Genomic DNA, 15,024 nt, shown 5'->3' on the forward strand with positions numbered 1-15,024 from the left:
ACTCTGGACCCCAATGTCCAGCTACATCTGGGTAATTCCAGAGAGGATAAGAGATGTTTCCTTAGCACTCCCAAGAGAGAAGGATGGATTGAATTAATAAAGAACACAAGAACATCCCCCCCTTCTCTCACCCAGACCTTGCCCTTGCTGCTCACAGGAGGTACCATCCCCAGCGAGGGTCACAACCACCCCAGTTACAATTTGGCAAGTAACTTCTCTAAGAACGATTTTAGGGGCGCCTGGTGGCTCAGTTGGTTGTCTGACTCTTAATTTTGGCTCAGGTCATGATCTTAGGGTTGTGAGATTGAGCTCCATGCTCAGCGGGGAGTCTGCTTGAGATTCTGCCTCTTCCTCTGCTCCTCCCCCCACCACTATCTAAAGTAAATAAATCTCTGGGCGCCTGGGTGGCTCAGTCATTAAGCATCTGCCGTCAGCTCAGGTCATGATCCCAGGGTCCTGGGGTTGATCCCCGCATCGGGCTCCCTGCTCAGCAGGGAGTGTGCTTCTCTTTCTGCCCTTCCCCCCACTTGTGCTCATTCTCTCTCTCTGGCTCTCAAAAATAAATAAATAAATAAATTGATTAATTAATTAATTAATTAAATCTTAAAAAAAACAGCACACACACAGAACTATTTTAATTGATAAGCTGGTGCCTTGGAAGAGACACTTCCTTTTTTAAAGATTTTATTTATTTATTTATTTATTTATTTATTTATTTATTTGAGAGAGAGAGAGATCACCAGGGGAGGGGCAGAGGGAGAGGGACAAGCAGACTCCATGCTGAGCACAAAGCCCGACACAGAGCTCCATCTCACAACCCTGAGATCGTGACCTGAGCCAAAACCAAGAGTTGGACGCTTAACTGACTGAGTCACCCAGGCACCCCTGGAAGAGGAACTTTTTGATTCAGGCAAGACTCATTCAGTAAGACACCAGAAGGCCCCAGCAACATCATGAAATGATGCTCCATGTATCAGGTCCTCCACTGAGGCCAGGCCCTACTGTGCCCAGAGTATGGGAAGTGGTGAGCTCCCTTCGGCTTGAATTAATCAACATGTCTTTAATTAGTTTGAAGTAGTCTTGAGCTTGAAGGATGGATTAGATGGTGTATTAGTCAGCTGGGGCTGCCGTAACACAGTACCAGAGCCTGGGGGGCATAAACAATAGAATTTATTATCTCATAGTTCTGGAGGCCAGAAGTCCGAGATCAGAGTGACTACATTGTTGGTTTCTTCTAAAGCTTTTCTCCTTGGTTTGTAGATGGCCCCCTTCTTGGTGTGTCCCCCCATGGCATTTCCTCTGTGCCTGTGTGTTTCTGTGTTCAAATTTCCTCTTCTTATAAGGACACCAGTCATAGTGGTTGAGGGTCTACTCTAAAGACCTCATTTTAATTACCTCTTTAAAGACCTCATCTCCAAATATCGTTACATTCTGAGGCCCTAGGGGTTAGGACTTCCTAGGAATTAGGAGGACACACAGTTCAGCCTGTAACAGGTGGGTAAGGGGGAAACAAACAGTGCCCCTGGTGAGAGAAATGGGAGGACAGGGACAGGATGGGGACAGTGAGGGGAAAGGGTAGGGACGATGAGAAGTGGCCTCTTTGGAAGGCTTGGACAAGTGAGAGAAGAAGGAGGTAAGTGTCCCTGTGGTCTGGACACTAAGCCCTGGGCCTGTAGTTGATGTCAAAAGTAGTAGAGAAGAATCCTTGTAGGCTCATTGCCCGGTCAAAGATGGCCCCATGAAAATTCTTCCAGCTGGATTGGAAGTCAGAATCCCAATGTCAGGTGTGACGTACTGCCTGCCACCCTTTCCCAGGTGTTTGCTTCGGCCCTGTGCATCTCACACTGGAGAAGGCTCTGGTGGTGGGGAGAGAAACAAAGTCTTGGTGGCAGGTGTCTTGGTGGCAGCTGCCTTGGCCTTTGGGAATTGGGGAGGGAATAGGGCCCTACCCAAAACTGGGAAGCTGGTGTCTGGATTCCTCTCACCTCTTATCTGACCCTTTCTCAATCTCTGGCTCTGCTTGGCCCCCACCCTCCAAGAGCCCAACCCCCTCCCGCCGCCCTCTGTGCCCAGAGTACGCCCTTCCAGAGGAACCCCGCCCCCCCCGCCGCACCACCACAGACCTTTCCATCACCAGTGCCCCATGCTTCATAGTTACTTCTCACCCTCTTCCCTCCACCCTCACCCAGCCCCCATGCCCCAGTATGGGCAACAGGCCCTCCACACTCAGGGCCCAGCTGCCAGGCTACACCATATGGGGGACGCAGAGCGCAAGGGAGGGCATGCGCTTTCATGCCCACTCCTTTCTCTTCGACCTTTCTTCCTTTTTCTTTCTCATCCCTTTGGATTCCCCATTCATAAGAACAGAGGTGCCCCCGATGGGGGGGATGGGGGAGCATTACAAATACGTTTAAATGTCAGAATGTTTTGACTGGTGTTTCTTAGGAATAATTAATATCCATGAATTCATCTAGCAAATGCTTCTGCATCTTCTCTTGTGTGTCAGTGTCAGGGCTGAGTAACAACATGTACGGATTGAAACAGTTCTTGGAGGGGGCGCCTGGGTGGCTCAGTCGTTAGCGTCTGCCTTCGGCTCAGGTCATGATCCCAGGGTCCTGCTCGGCGGGGAGCCTGCTTCTCCCTCTCGCACTCCCCCTGCTTGTGTTCCCTCTCTCGCTGTGTCTCTCTCTGTCACATAAATAAGTAAAATCTTAAAAAACAAAACGACAACAACTTACTGAAACAGTTCGTGGAGAAGCAAGCAGGTGACACATACCTGGAGAATAAGGCAGCCATACAGGACCGGCCTGAAGACACAGCTTACTCTGGGAGCTCGTAAGAAAACACAGGTCACTCTTACCAGAGGAGAGACGTTCGAACTGGCCCTGGGAAGATGAATAATAGGATCTGTGTGGGTGACTAGGAGAGGGAAGGGCATTCTAGCCTGAGGGGACAAAGGGCTGAAAACGCATACGAAACTTGCTTCACTCAGACAAGTTATTTATCTCCCATAAATATCATGGGACATAAGAGAGTTCCAAACAAATACTCAGTGATCCTGAAGATGGGTTTCAGAAGGTCTGGAACATCTTGAAATTGCCTGCACAATGTACTGTATGCATGCATTTTCCCAGGGCAGGAGTTCCTTCCTCATTTCTATTACAACTGTGAGAATTCAGTACAAGCTAGGAGCAGTTGGAGCCAAGGGTCAGGACCTCAAAGAGCTTTAGTTAATGTGGGTTATGTCTACTGGTATTTATCATACTAGATACTGAATATTTAAAATATTTATTATTTCACTTAAAAAATAATAATAATGTGCCCATGTTAATGTAAATAACACATTTTTTTAGATAATATTTTCCTTCAAAAATTTAATGAGGGGGCACCTGGGTAGCTTAGTCAGTTAAGCGTCCAACTCTTGGTTTCGGCTCAGGTCATGATCTCAGGGTTGTGAGATCAAGTCCCATGTCGGGCTCTGCGCTGAGCGTGGAGCCTGCTTGAGATTCTCTCTCTCCCTCTCCCCCAGGCATATTCTCTCTCTCCTTCTTTCTCTCTCAATAGGTAAGTAAATAAATAAAAAATAAAATAAAGTAAAATAAAATAAAAAAACGCCACGGGCCCAAAATGGCATCACTCAGGTGAAGGCCCCAAGTCAGTAAACCAACACTCAGTACCCAACCTGAGTGCAGTTTCAGCCCCACAAACATAACCTCTAAGCAGTCAACATGGGAATTTCCTGGTCAGCACAAGGAAATCACTGAGAGGACCCCTCCGTTCCCCTCAGAAGGGTGACCTTGCCTAAAACAATGGATTCTCTGCTGATCCATTTCCTCATTTCCACTCTTTCTCTACCCTTAAAAACCTTTCCTTTTCTGTAGCCCTTTGAGCGCCCTCTGCTGGCCAGACGGGATGCTGTCTGATTCATAAAGCCAAATAGATCTTCAAAACACACTTGGTTGAATTTTTGTTATTTAGCAACACACATAACATAAAATTTACCATCTGAACCATTTTTAAGAGTACAGTTCAGTGGCATTAATTACATTCGCTTTACCATACAGCCATCACTACCATCCATCCCCAGAACTTTTTCATCATGCAGATCCAAAACTGTGCCCAATAAACACAAACTCCCCATTGCCTCTTTCCTCCAGCCCCTTGCACCCAGCATGCCACTTTCCGTCTCTGAATCCGACTACTCTAGGAACCTCATAGAAGTGGAGTCATACAGGATTTGTCTTTTTGGGTCTGGATTATTTCACTTTATACAACATCCTCAGGGCTATTCCATGTTGTAGCGTGTGTCTGAATTTCAGTCCTTTTTAGGACTGAATGATATTCCATTGTACGTGTAGACCATATTTGGTTTATCTGTCCATCCTTCCGTGGACACTGGGTTGTAGCTACTACTTTATTTTTTTTTTTAAGATTATTTATCTATTTATTTGACAAAGGGAGAAGGAACACAAGCAGAGGGAGCGGCAGGGAGAGAGAGAAGCAGGCTCCTCACTGAGCAGAGAGGCTGATCGCAGGGCTTGATCCCAGGACCCTGGGATCATGACCTGAGCCGAAGGCAGACGCTTAATGGACTGAGCCACCCGGGCGCCCCGTAGCTACTACTTTTTTTTGAGCACGGTATGCCAAGTGGTTCTATTCACAAGCGCACTCTGGTGTTCTGTCTTTCAGCTGAGCAGACAGGGACTCTGGGGGGTTCACTCACTGGCCCAAGCCCAGGTTGACTGGGTTTGACCTAGCTTTGACTTCGAAGCCTACGTGCCTCCCCCTAAGCCCCGCTGGGAGGGAGCTTGGACTTTGTTGTGTGTGCTCATCCAAACAGGGTAGGAAGGAGCAAACCAAGATAAGCTCAAAGCCCCATGGACAAAAGTGACCTCAGGGGAAAGGTGCTTATTAACTGCCCCCCCAGCAGGGCAACGTTTTTTGGTTTCAAAGGTTATTATAGTCACTGTGGAAAAATCAGTACCCCTATTGTTATGTTGTAGCTGCTGGGTTTTAAATCGCAGGAAGAATTTGGAGAACGGTTTTGTTCTAAAAAAAAAAAAAAGGAACAAAGCCTCTTGGTAGGGAAATGTTAAATATTCAAATGAGTGAAGGCGTGGTGGGGGGTGTGGGTCTGGGGCGAATTCAGCTGCTGAGGCTGGTCTGGGTGGGCACAGAGCTGGGTCTCAAGGAGAAACCATGCACAGGGGTCCTGCCAGCATGTCTGCTCCTCACTCAGCAACAGGGAAGTCCCTTCCTACCTTGGGCCCGCAGTTTCCTCCGCTACAAGAGGGTGTTCTAGTTGGATGGTTTTCAAATAGGTAACTGCTTCAAACTGCAGCCGAATTCAGGCCAGTAAATAAAGCATAACGTGGAGAGCACCTGTTTCATTCAGGGGTGGGTGCTGGAACCCCCTCCCTGCTGCCTCTTTCCTTCCAAACTTGCCCCCACCATGCCCCAGCCAGGAGGAGTCACCATGAGCGCTCAAGGTCACCGTGGATGCATTCAGCCTGAAAAAGGCTCCAGACTGGGCCCCGGTGGCCGTCCCTCCCACCTCTGGTTCACATTTGCTGAGCCGGACAGGGTGTGCCTTAGGTAAACCCCAAGTTTAGATTCAGTTCCTCTAGCTCTTTGAACCCTGAGCCAATGTGTTTACTGTCTTGTCCTGCAAATTTGCCAAGTCTGGTGGAAACTAAAATTAAAAGGTGCGTGTGTGGTTTTTCTGTTCTCAGTGAAGAGATGACAGGCTTTGCATTTGTATAGTAAGAAAGAGGAGGAGGCAGCTCTGGGCAGCAAAGACATTTTAGAATCGGCTGGGTAATTTGAACGTGACAAGTTCCATGTTTTAATTCTTAAGATTCTTCACGTCCTTGCTTAGCCTGGGGATATTTCATCGTCCCTCTGCCCCAGAAATCAGAACATGGTTAGTGCATGCCCTCTTCCTGCTGCCAACACTGGACCCTCTTTACTCCTCCTTAATAGTATACGTGTATTTTTATTTTTTGGAAGAAGGGTGTGGGGCATGCACCTGTGTGTGTGGTGTGGGTGTCTGGAACCGTACAGCTGCTGTAGGCTGTATATACCAGAGCAAGCCAAAGCCCACTTTTTAGTATTTAACCAGCTGAGAAACTAGATAATAGAGAGCAAATGTGGAGAAAGGAAATTATAGGTAGCAGTCAAGAAGGGCACCCCGACATCCACAAACGATTTTCCTCCTTCTCCTTCACGGTGTTCAGAGTCTCCCTTCATCCCCGGAACACCCACAGTAATGCCCCCCCATCCTGTCCCCCATCAGGCACCAGGCTACGGGGACAGCTGGTGACTTGTTACTGCCCGTATTTTGTAGATGATTTATGCTTGGTACTTTAAAAAAAAAAAAGTACTGAGTTGTATAAAATAAAAAGTTGGCTCCGCTTTCCCTCATCTAGAAGTAGCTACTATGAATAGTTTAGTGAGTATTTCCCAGACGGTTTTTTAAAAGATGCTTTTAAGTGTGGCGGGGCGGGGGGCATGCGTATGTGCATATGAGCGTACATGTGATTTTTATAGAACTGGAATCATGCTGCTTTTTCATTTACTAGAGCGCGGACAGATTTTCCTGCCAATACATGTAGATTTACCTCATCCGTCGCAACAGCTGCTTGTTGCTCCAGAATACAGGTGGACCATCATTTATTTAGCCAGGCTGCCCGAGCTCCTGCTTTGATGGACTTGCCCCTTGCTGTCTCCACTGTCTCGGCAATGAAACCATAGACCCAATTAAGTGCATCTTCTGAGGCAGAGACCTGTTGTACATCTTGGAAGGAGCAAAAGGGGAGATGAGAGAGGAGAAATCCCACTGGGTATGGACGCGGGAGGAGGATGTCTCTGGGAGGAGGTCTGAGTTCTAGAAGATGCTGCTATGCCCTCCCAGCTGTAGGAACCTCCCGGGCAGATGAGGTGATTGAGAGCTCCTCCCCTGTCAGCACTCTGGGTGAAGAGTGGGGACAGAACTTGGTCTCCTTCATTGTATGCGACATATCTGGGGTTCCTCGAACAGTGAGTGAAACACGTGCCTGGGGAGGAAGCTGGGCTGGGGGCAAGATCCCGCGCCCTGTGCTCAGCACACCTGTCATCCTGCTGGAGGGGGGGCAGGTGCCCGGGCCCCCTGAACCCGAGTCCCTTTACATAGGCCTTAGTCCCTCTCCCTCTTCACCCACCCTCCCAATCACGAGATTTCCTGAAGTGGTGTATTATTTTTCTAGGGCTTCTGTAACAAACTACCACACCCTTGGTGGCTTGAAACAACAGAAATTTATGCTCTTACAGTTCTGGAAGCCAAATTCCGAAATCAGGTTGTTAGCAGGTTTGGTTTCTTCTGGGGGGCCTGAGGGGGCAATCCATTCCATGCCTGTCTCCTAGCTTCTGGCGGCACCGGAAACCCTCGGCACTCCTTGATTTGTAATCTGTCACTCATCCGAGATCCTGATGGTCTCATCCACACAGACTCCATTGCCGTACAAGGTCACATTCACGGGTACTGGGTATTAGATCCTTGGACATGCCTTCTTGGGGACCACTCCTCAACCCACTACAGTGGCATGTGGTAACACTGGGGTATGAATAAAAATGTATCTCACCAAAAACTACATTTCCTTCATTGGTTCTTCAGGTCAATTTTAAGGATCAGACTGAGGAGTGTGACAAGATATCCACACAGACATGTTTATCCAGCAGTGGGAAATAGGTCTCAGGGGTAAGGACAAAGCGAAGGATACTAATCTGGAAGGCACAGAAAGCAAGGAGAAGAGAATTACAAGTTTCCTCATAGCTATGAGCTTCTATGGTTTCAAGTTCAAAATAGAGAAAGGGAGGAGGCCGAGGTGGTTAGTTGGAAAGGCCAAGAAATTTTGATGAATTCTCCCAGGTGTGGGTTTCCTTACACTCCTAGTCATTCACACTGTAAGAAGTCTCCCTTAAACAACCTCCGAGTACTCTCGACACAAAGCTCCAGGATTCATGGAATTCCAGAGGCTTTGTTCTAGGAGCTTCTTTCTGAACCCAGAGCTGTCTTCAGTTTGCCTGCGCCCTGATAGCTTTGGGTCATAAGACAGCGGATTCTACCATTTGTCTCTGTTCTGTAGGTTACTGCTCAGCCCCGCCGCAAGCTGGGGCGAATATGAGCTCGTGGTGGAGAGCAGAAAAATAAAAGCCACAATCATTTAGAAGGCACGCCCACCAAAGTCTTTCTCTCCTATTCTGGTCTCCTTTTCTCCTCACTTCCCTTTCTCCTTCCTACCCACCTGGGACCTCCTATTACCATGCTCTGACCATGGGAACAAAAATATGAATAAGATACAGTGTGTGTCCGTAAGAGACTCACAGGCTGGTGAGGGGACCAGATCCCAAAATAGACATTTCTGGTGCAGTCCAGTAACTTTAAAGATGGGGATACTATTAGTGATAATAATTACCATTTATTGGCGTTTCAGAAATAGGCATTATCATTATCTTGTAGAATCCTTACAAAACTCCCATTTTATAGATGAGGAAATTGAGGCTTCGAAATATTAAGTTGCCCAGTTAAGTATCAGGACAGGGACTTGCAGTCTTGTTTGCTGGATTCCAAAGTCCATGCCCTAAGGGCTCCACTCAGGAGCACAGAGGGTGGAGCCCCTCCCTCGGGGCAGGCAGGAAGCTTGTCATTGGTCTGTGGGACTTAAAAATATGGTATCACCTTTAAAACTTACAGAGCCAGATGATACCAGCAGGGCACATGACCAGAGTACAAATGTTATCATCGTCTCCCCTTTCTGGCCCTCACCTTTGTCCTCGTTCTCCCTGTTGATCTGATCTACTTTCATGTGGGTGGACAGACTTATTTACCTTTTTGATCCCTTTGATCCCTTTGATTTTTTACTGACCCATTTGGCATCCATCTGCTCTTCTAAGGACGATTTGCGGGTCAAAGCCCTGTCCAGACCTCTGCGCCTGTGGAGACTCCTCCTGACCCTGGGCTCGTGAACAGCAGCGGTTTCTGGGATGAGGACGGCTCCCAGTAAATAAAAGCGATGACCCATATGACAGGCAGGGCTGACCGAGGCTTTTATCGATCACTTAAAATATACTTCCTTCCATGGCTTTTTTCTTGCTGTGGTGTTTGATCGCAGAGCAGAAGGTCATGACTGCATCTCCATCATAATTGAATCTGACAAATGGGAGGGGGGTTGTAATGAACACTTCGGCATTGCTCGCATCAGAAAATCTCAAACTGCAGACCCAGCGCTGCAGAAGATAAATGTTTCCTTTCGTGCCCGCTGCCTTCTCATAGATCCAGAGCCCTCACCATGTCGATGAGCCGAACAAACGAAGTGCTGTGTATCACGGGGCCTCTTAATGTGTGCAGGGCGGAGAGGGCTGCGGGTCACTAGAACGCTTTAGAGACTTGGCCTATAGCACCGTCCTCTCTGAGAACATGAAGGGGAGGAGAGAAACCAACAACATGAAGGGGAGGAGAGGAGCCAACAACATGAAGGGGAGGAGAGGAACCAACATACAGGTTCAGCCCCTGCGTGTCCTACGACCAGTCACAGATGCTCCCAAGTGGATGCTTCCCTGCCCTCAGGGTGGCCTGAGGGGCCACACTAAAGCACTATGGGATCCAACAAGAATACAATTATTTTTTTTTTTAAGATTTTATTTATTTATTTGAGAGAGAGAGAATGAGAGACAGCATGAGAAGGAGGAAGGTCAGAGGAAGAAGCAGACTCCCCACTGAGCAGGGAGCCCGATGCGGGACTCGATCCCGGGACTCCAGGATCATGACCCGAGCCGAAGGCAGTTGCTTAACCAACTGAGCCACCCAGGCGCCCAAGAATACAGTTATTTTATTGGGATGGCTGAAGGCAGGACTCTGTGGACAAGGCAGTTTTGGGGACAGGTGTTGAAGGTTCTTTGAAGACCACACTAAGGGAACTAGGTGTCCTTTTTTTTTTTTTTTTTAAGATTTACTTATTTTAGAGAGTATGGGGGGAGAGGGAGAGAATCTCAAGCAGACCCCCCACCCCCGCTGAGTGCAGTGGGGCTCAGTCTCAGGACCCTGAGGTCATGACCTGAGCCAAACCCAAGAGTCTGAAGCTTAACCGACTGCGCCCTCCAGGTGCCCTGGGAGCTAGCTGTTCTTGATGGAAGTTCCAGTCTGCTAAATCAGGGAGCTGGGAAAGTAAGGGTGCCCACTCAGAAAACATTCTGTGGTCCATTTCAGCTGGTGTCTGGGCACGTTCAGGTGAGCCCCTGGAAAGCAGGAGAAAGAAGTAGATTGGCACTGGGTTATAGACTGAATGTGTCCTCCCCAAGTCACATATTGAAATCCTGATCCTCACTGTGAGGGTGTCAGGAGATGGGACCTTTGGGGGGCGTTAGGTCATGAGGGTAGTGCCCTCGTGAATGGGAGGAGCGTCCTCTCCAGAGGAGAGCTCCCTCGCCCTTTCTGGCATGTGAGGGCATGGTCAGAAGACAGGGAGTCTGCAGGCTCCTTGATCTCAGCCTTCCTAGCCTCCAGCCTGAGAAATGAATGTCTGTTTACAAGCTCCCAGGTGTATAGGATTCCGTTCCGGCAGCCGGAACGGACTAAGACACCGCCATACTCTTTCTCAGGTCCTGCCATAGCACTGGTCTCCTCGGGACTGTGTTGGGGAAGGATCTTGATTCTTTCCGAGCAGTTGCCCTGGGGTGGGGGTGGGGGGGTCTCTGCCTCGGGGACAGCTATCTTTCTTTGCACAGGTTTTATAACAGCTTTCAGGTCCAAGGGCGTTCAATTTCCAGAAAAGAAAGACTGGGTTAAAATGTTCTTTTATGCCCTAAAAAATCACGTCCCGGGAGACTAGCCAGTAGATTAACTCCACTGATGGATCTCGAAGCCCCTTGCCACCCCGTTTTAGTGTCTGTATGTGCTCCTAGATGGAGGATTTGGGTAAGAAGAAGGGGAGGTGGGGAGCTGAGGAATCCAGACCCTGAGTTTCCAGCAAGAGAAGGGGCCCAGTATCTATGGAACAGATGAAGCAAGTTCCAGTCAGAGACCTGGAAATGACCAAAGAACCATGTGTTAGGTTAGGCATCATGTGTAACAACGCTCCCATGAGCGGGGAGACCTGGTAATCTGTCACCACAAAGGATATGGGTCCCAGCTCTTCCCAAGGCAGCCTTGCTGCCCTGACCTTTGGGAGACAATCCATGGGCATGGAATAATAATTGGTCTATAATAATTTAGGCCCAACTTAAAGAGGTTGGGTTTGCGGTTACCGTAGCAAAAGGAGATGCGTGAATGGAACAACTTTTGGCTTTTCCACTTGGCTTCTTGGAATCCTTGGAACCGTTCCCTCACCAGCAACTACTCCTGTCCAGCCCTCCCCCTGTCCCTTAAAGGGCTTATTACAAGTAAGACATACTCACTGTAGGAATTTTGAAAAACAGAAGAAAGCAACAACCATAAAATAAACCCACTTCCCGGGGGGGACCGCTGTTAGCATCTTGTGTTTTATTTGAAGCTTTTAAAACATGTGTTTCAACGGAAAATCCAAACTAATGCACTTCTAATGAAACGTGGGCTGGATGGGACAGAGGTTGGGAGCTTCCGGCTTTTGGTCAGATCGGGGAGGGCTCTGGTTCCCAAGATTTCTGCAGAGTCCTTCCTTTTGCTTTCTTGATTTGTTTTAGGGAGTGGCTGAGGCCGAACTGGAACAGAACCTGAGTCGGACTTTCAAAAGCTTCTTCAGAGCAAGTGATGACATGGTGAGTGTTGCAGGGGGGGGGAAGGCGGGGGGGGGGAGGTAGCGGGGACGGGAGGGGAGGAATGGGGAGCTGCAGAGGTTCGAAGGCCTCTGGAAGGCTTCCCTGGGAGGGAAGGGTCCTGGGGTGTGGCAGGGTCTGGAAATGAACAACGTGGCCTTCTTTTCTTTGACTTCTGTAGTCAGGGTCATCGAGGTCCTCACTCGACCGCTCCCCTTGCCATGGGGAAAGGTTACATCCTCCCTGTCCCACACCAGTAGGGCTTTGGGATCAAGATCAGAGAAGGATTATAAAGGATTTTAATAGCAACAGTTGAGAAGTTGTGCTGTGACTGCTGCTACCATTTTCACACGCAGAATTGTTCATCCAAGTCCTAAATCAACTGATACCACTAACCCTTGTCTTGAAAAGGAGCCTAGAACACTTTTAACTCCATAACCCCAGCCAGCTGTCTTTTTTTTTTTTTAAGATTTTATTTATTTATTTGAGAGGGAGGGAGAGCACAGAGAGGGAGAGAGAGGGAGAAGCAGACTCCCCACTGAGCAGGGAGCCCGCTGTGGGACTAGATCCCAGGACCCTGGGATCATGACCTGAGCCAAAGGCAGACGCTTAACCGACTGAGCCACCCAGGTGCCCCACCCCCACCCCAGCCCGCTGTCTTGTGTGTGGGTCGTCCTGTCACTCCCGTGTTTGCCAGCGCCTTTGCTGGTCACCCCTGGCATTTCGCTTTCCGTTTCGTGCAATTTCTTCCTCCCCGAAGTACCTTCTTAGGTAGTTCTCTCCCTAAGAGTCTGTTAATAATAAACTTATAATTTTTGGCCTGAGAATATTTTTATTTTGATCTTCAGTCCTGTAGACTAGTTCATCCAAGGATGGAATTCTAGGTAGAAGCTTCTGTCATTGCTTCTTAAAAATCAGCCCGAGGTCTGCCCTCCTCCTTTCTGTAGTGATGTCTAATCGGCAGTTCAATACATCTTCGAAGTTTTCTTTTTAATTTCCACAAACAGGGTTTTTGTTTATGTATGAAAGTTGTATTTGGCTCTTTTTCAAATCGTTCTAATCTTTTGTGAGAGAGTCTTGTTGTATTCTTGTGTTCTAGTTCCTTCTTTTATGTCTTTAATCATGTTAAGCATACTTATTTTTTTCATTCTCTCTCTCTCTTTCTCTGAAAGTCCTATTACTTGATATTGTTGAAGACTCTGATTTTACTGTTTGCTGTGTTTGCTGACTCTTGCAAAGGGGCCTGTGTGTGTGCGTGAAGGGTGTGGGGGTGTGGCGGAGTATTCTGAAATTTTGCTTTGTGAGCTCATCTTCAGCAGCCCTGAAACTGCACCAATCTGCTTCCGCTGGGCTTGAGAAAAAATCCTCCTGTGCTTTAGCATTTGCTGCCTCTGCCAGGCATCCCGGGGGCATTACCAGCCCAGGCCCACTTTTCTTGTTGTTGTTTACCTCACACCTTGGGGGTTTCCAGGTCCTGTAGATAGAGTAGGTTTGAACCTGACCACCTATGAAGGCAGGCTTATAGCTGTGAATTCCTAGGGGAGCTTTTGTGGTTTCCTCTTCGTACCAAACTGAAATGGAACAAGTCCTTTGACATTGCTCCACATGAGGGGTGGATTTTTTTCCAGCCCACCCTTTCGCCGAGGACTGCAGATTTCCTGGGTGTGCAGTAGAGGGGTGGAGAGTATCTCCTGTTTAACTTCCCACCCGCCATTGGTCTAAGGTCTCATCTCTTGTTCCCATGGGTTGTGTCAACCCAAGTTCTTACATGACCAAGGCCTGCAAGCACCCAGGAGCAGCCTTGGTACAGAGCTTTGGTTGTTAACCACCTCGGCTCTGACCCCCGAAGATGTCTCTAGCTCTCTTGGGAGTTGAGCATGTTTGTGTGACCTGATGGCACTCGTAGGCCTTTGGTTGTGACAGGGTTTACACATGACCTGTTTCAACGTTTTTCCTTTACTTCATCCATGACGACCTTTCTAACTTCCTTTTCCTTACAGGCTTTTATCAGAGTGAGCCGAGTCCGTGAAATGGGTAAGAGAGATTTTTAGGAGGTGGGGGGGCAGGAGGCTCATGGCAAGAATCAGATGAAGGTTAAACAAGTGTCCATCTGACTGCTCTGAGCAGAAGCATTCTCCCCACCCCCCCACCCCCCGCTCCAGCTCTGAACTGTGACTTAACATAGGCCCCCACTGGTGAATAGCGCTCACCTTAGCCTTGGGCTGACCACACGGCCTTGGTTCCTGCCGCCCCAGGGAACTTTGGGTCCACGATCTTAAACCATAAGAGCTTAGCGGAATCTTAGAGCTCATCAGGGCAATCCCACCCTCTGCTGATAAGGACCAAGACCTAAGATAGGGACTGACCTTTGCAGGATCACCTGGTGCACACGGAGCCCAAGTCAGCTAGACCCCAAGCCAGAACTCCTCTGGTCATGATCCACTGGCCTTTCCTCTATCCCTATCTTGCTTTCCCATCATTTCCAGTTCCCCCACATGAAGACCATCCTTGTTCTCCCTCCTGGGTTGGATGTAAGTGCAGAGTCGAAGCCGAGAGCAGTTAGGAGCTCATCCCCATGGTGCCCAGATCCAGCACTGCTCCCACAGAACCTTGCTTTTGCCCCCACACGGTGGCCTTGCCAGCATGCACTCGTACTAATAAAGACGATCGCTACCTCTTGTTTGAGCACCTACTGTGTGCATCAAACACGGGCCTGGCCCCCTGGAGATCTATTCTTTATCGTCCTCACAACAGCCTTTAAAAATCCCATTGTTACCACTATTCTACAGGTGAGGAAAATGGATCTCGGAAGAGTTAAAGTATTTGTTCAAAGGGGTGAGGCTGGTCTTAAACTCCTCCTACGCTAAAGGTCATACTCCTCTCATTGGTCAAGAATGCCTTCTCCTTCCTTCCCTCCCTCTCTCCCTCCCTTCCTGTCACGCAGTCACTTGTTCATTCCTTCATTCCCCGAGCATGTGGAGCCCACGCTTGATGGGAGGCAGGGGCGGATAGCTAGATGCACAAAGCACAGCTGCTGCCTTAGGGTGGCAGACAGCAGTGGTCACGGGAGGAGAGCAGGTGGGGGCTCTTACAGAGGTGCTGAGTGAGCCAGGAGCCCCACGCCGGGTCAGGGAGGCGCCCTGATCACATACCCCGTTGATACATCTCACAAAAGTCTGCATCACCCAGTTCCTATGCTTTTGAGGCTCAAGAGCCTGAAAATGGTGAGTCAGCCCTGTTCAAGCGCCAGTGTTACTA

General features: G+C 48.7%; 1 protein-coding gene across 2 annotated transcripts in view; it reads left to right on the forward strand.

Moving 5' to 3' along the window:
* Positions 1-15,024, forward strand: part of EPHX2 (epoxide hydrolase 2) — a 69,696-nt gene that overhangs the window by 46,057 nt on the left and 8,615 nt on the right. For both annotated transcript variants that reach the window (XM_035022606.1, XM_035022607.1), the window contains exons 13-14: positions 11,695-11,769; positions 13,767-13,800. In XM_035022606.1, the coding sequence (XP_034878497.1) occupies positions 11,695-11,769; positions 13,767-13,800 (109 nt within the window). The remainder of the gene's footprint in view (positions 1-11,694; positions 11,770-13,766; positions 13,801-15,024) is intronic.

Source organism: Mirounga leonina, unplaced genomic scaffold, assembly GCF_011800145.1.
Source record: "Mirounga leonina isolate KUSES-001 unplaced genomic scaffold, KU_Mleo_1.0 Mir_176, whole genome shotgun sequence".
Classification (NCBI taxonomy): domain Eukaryota; kingdom Metazoa; phylum Chordata; class Mammalia; order Carnivora; family Phocidae; genus Mirounga; species Mirounga leonina.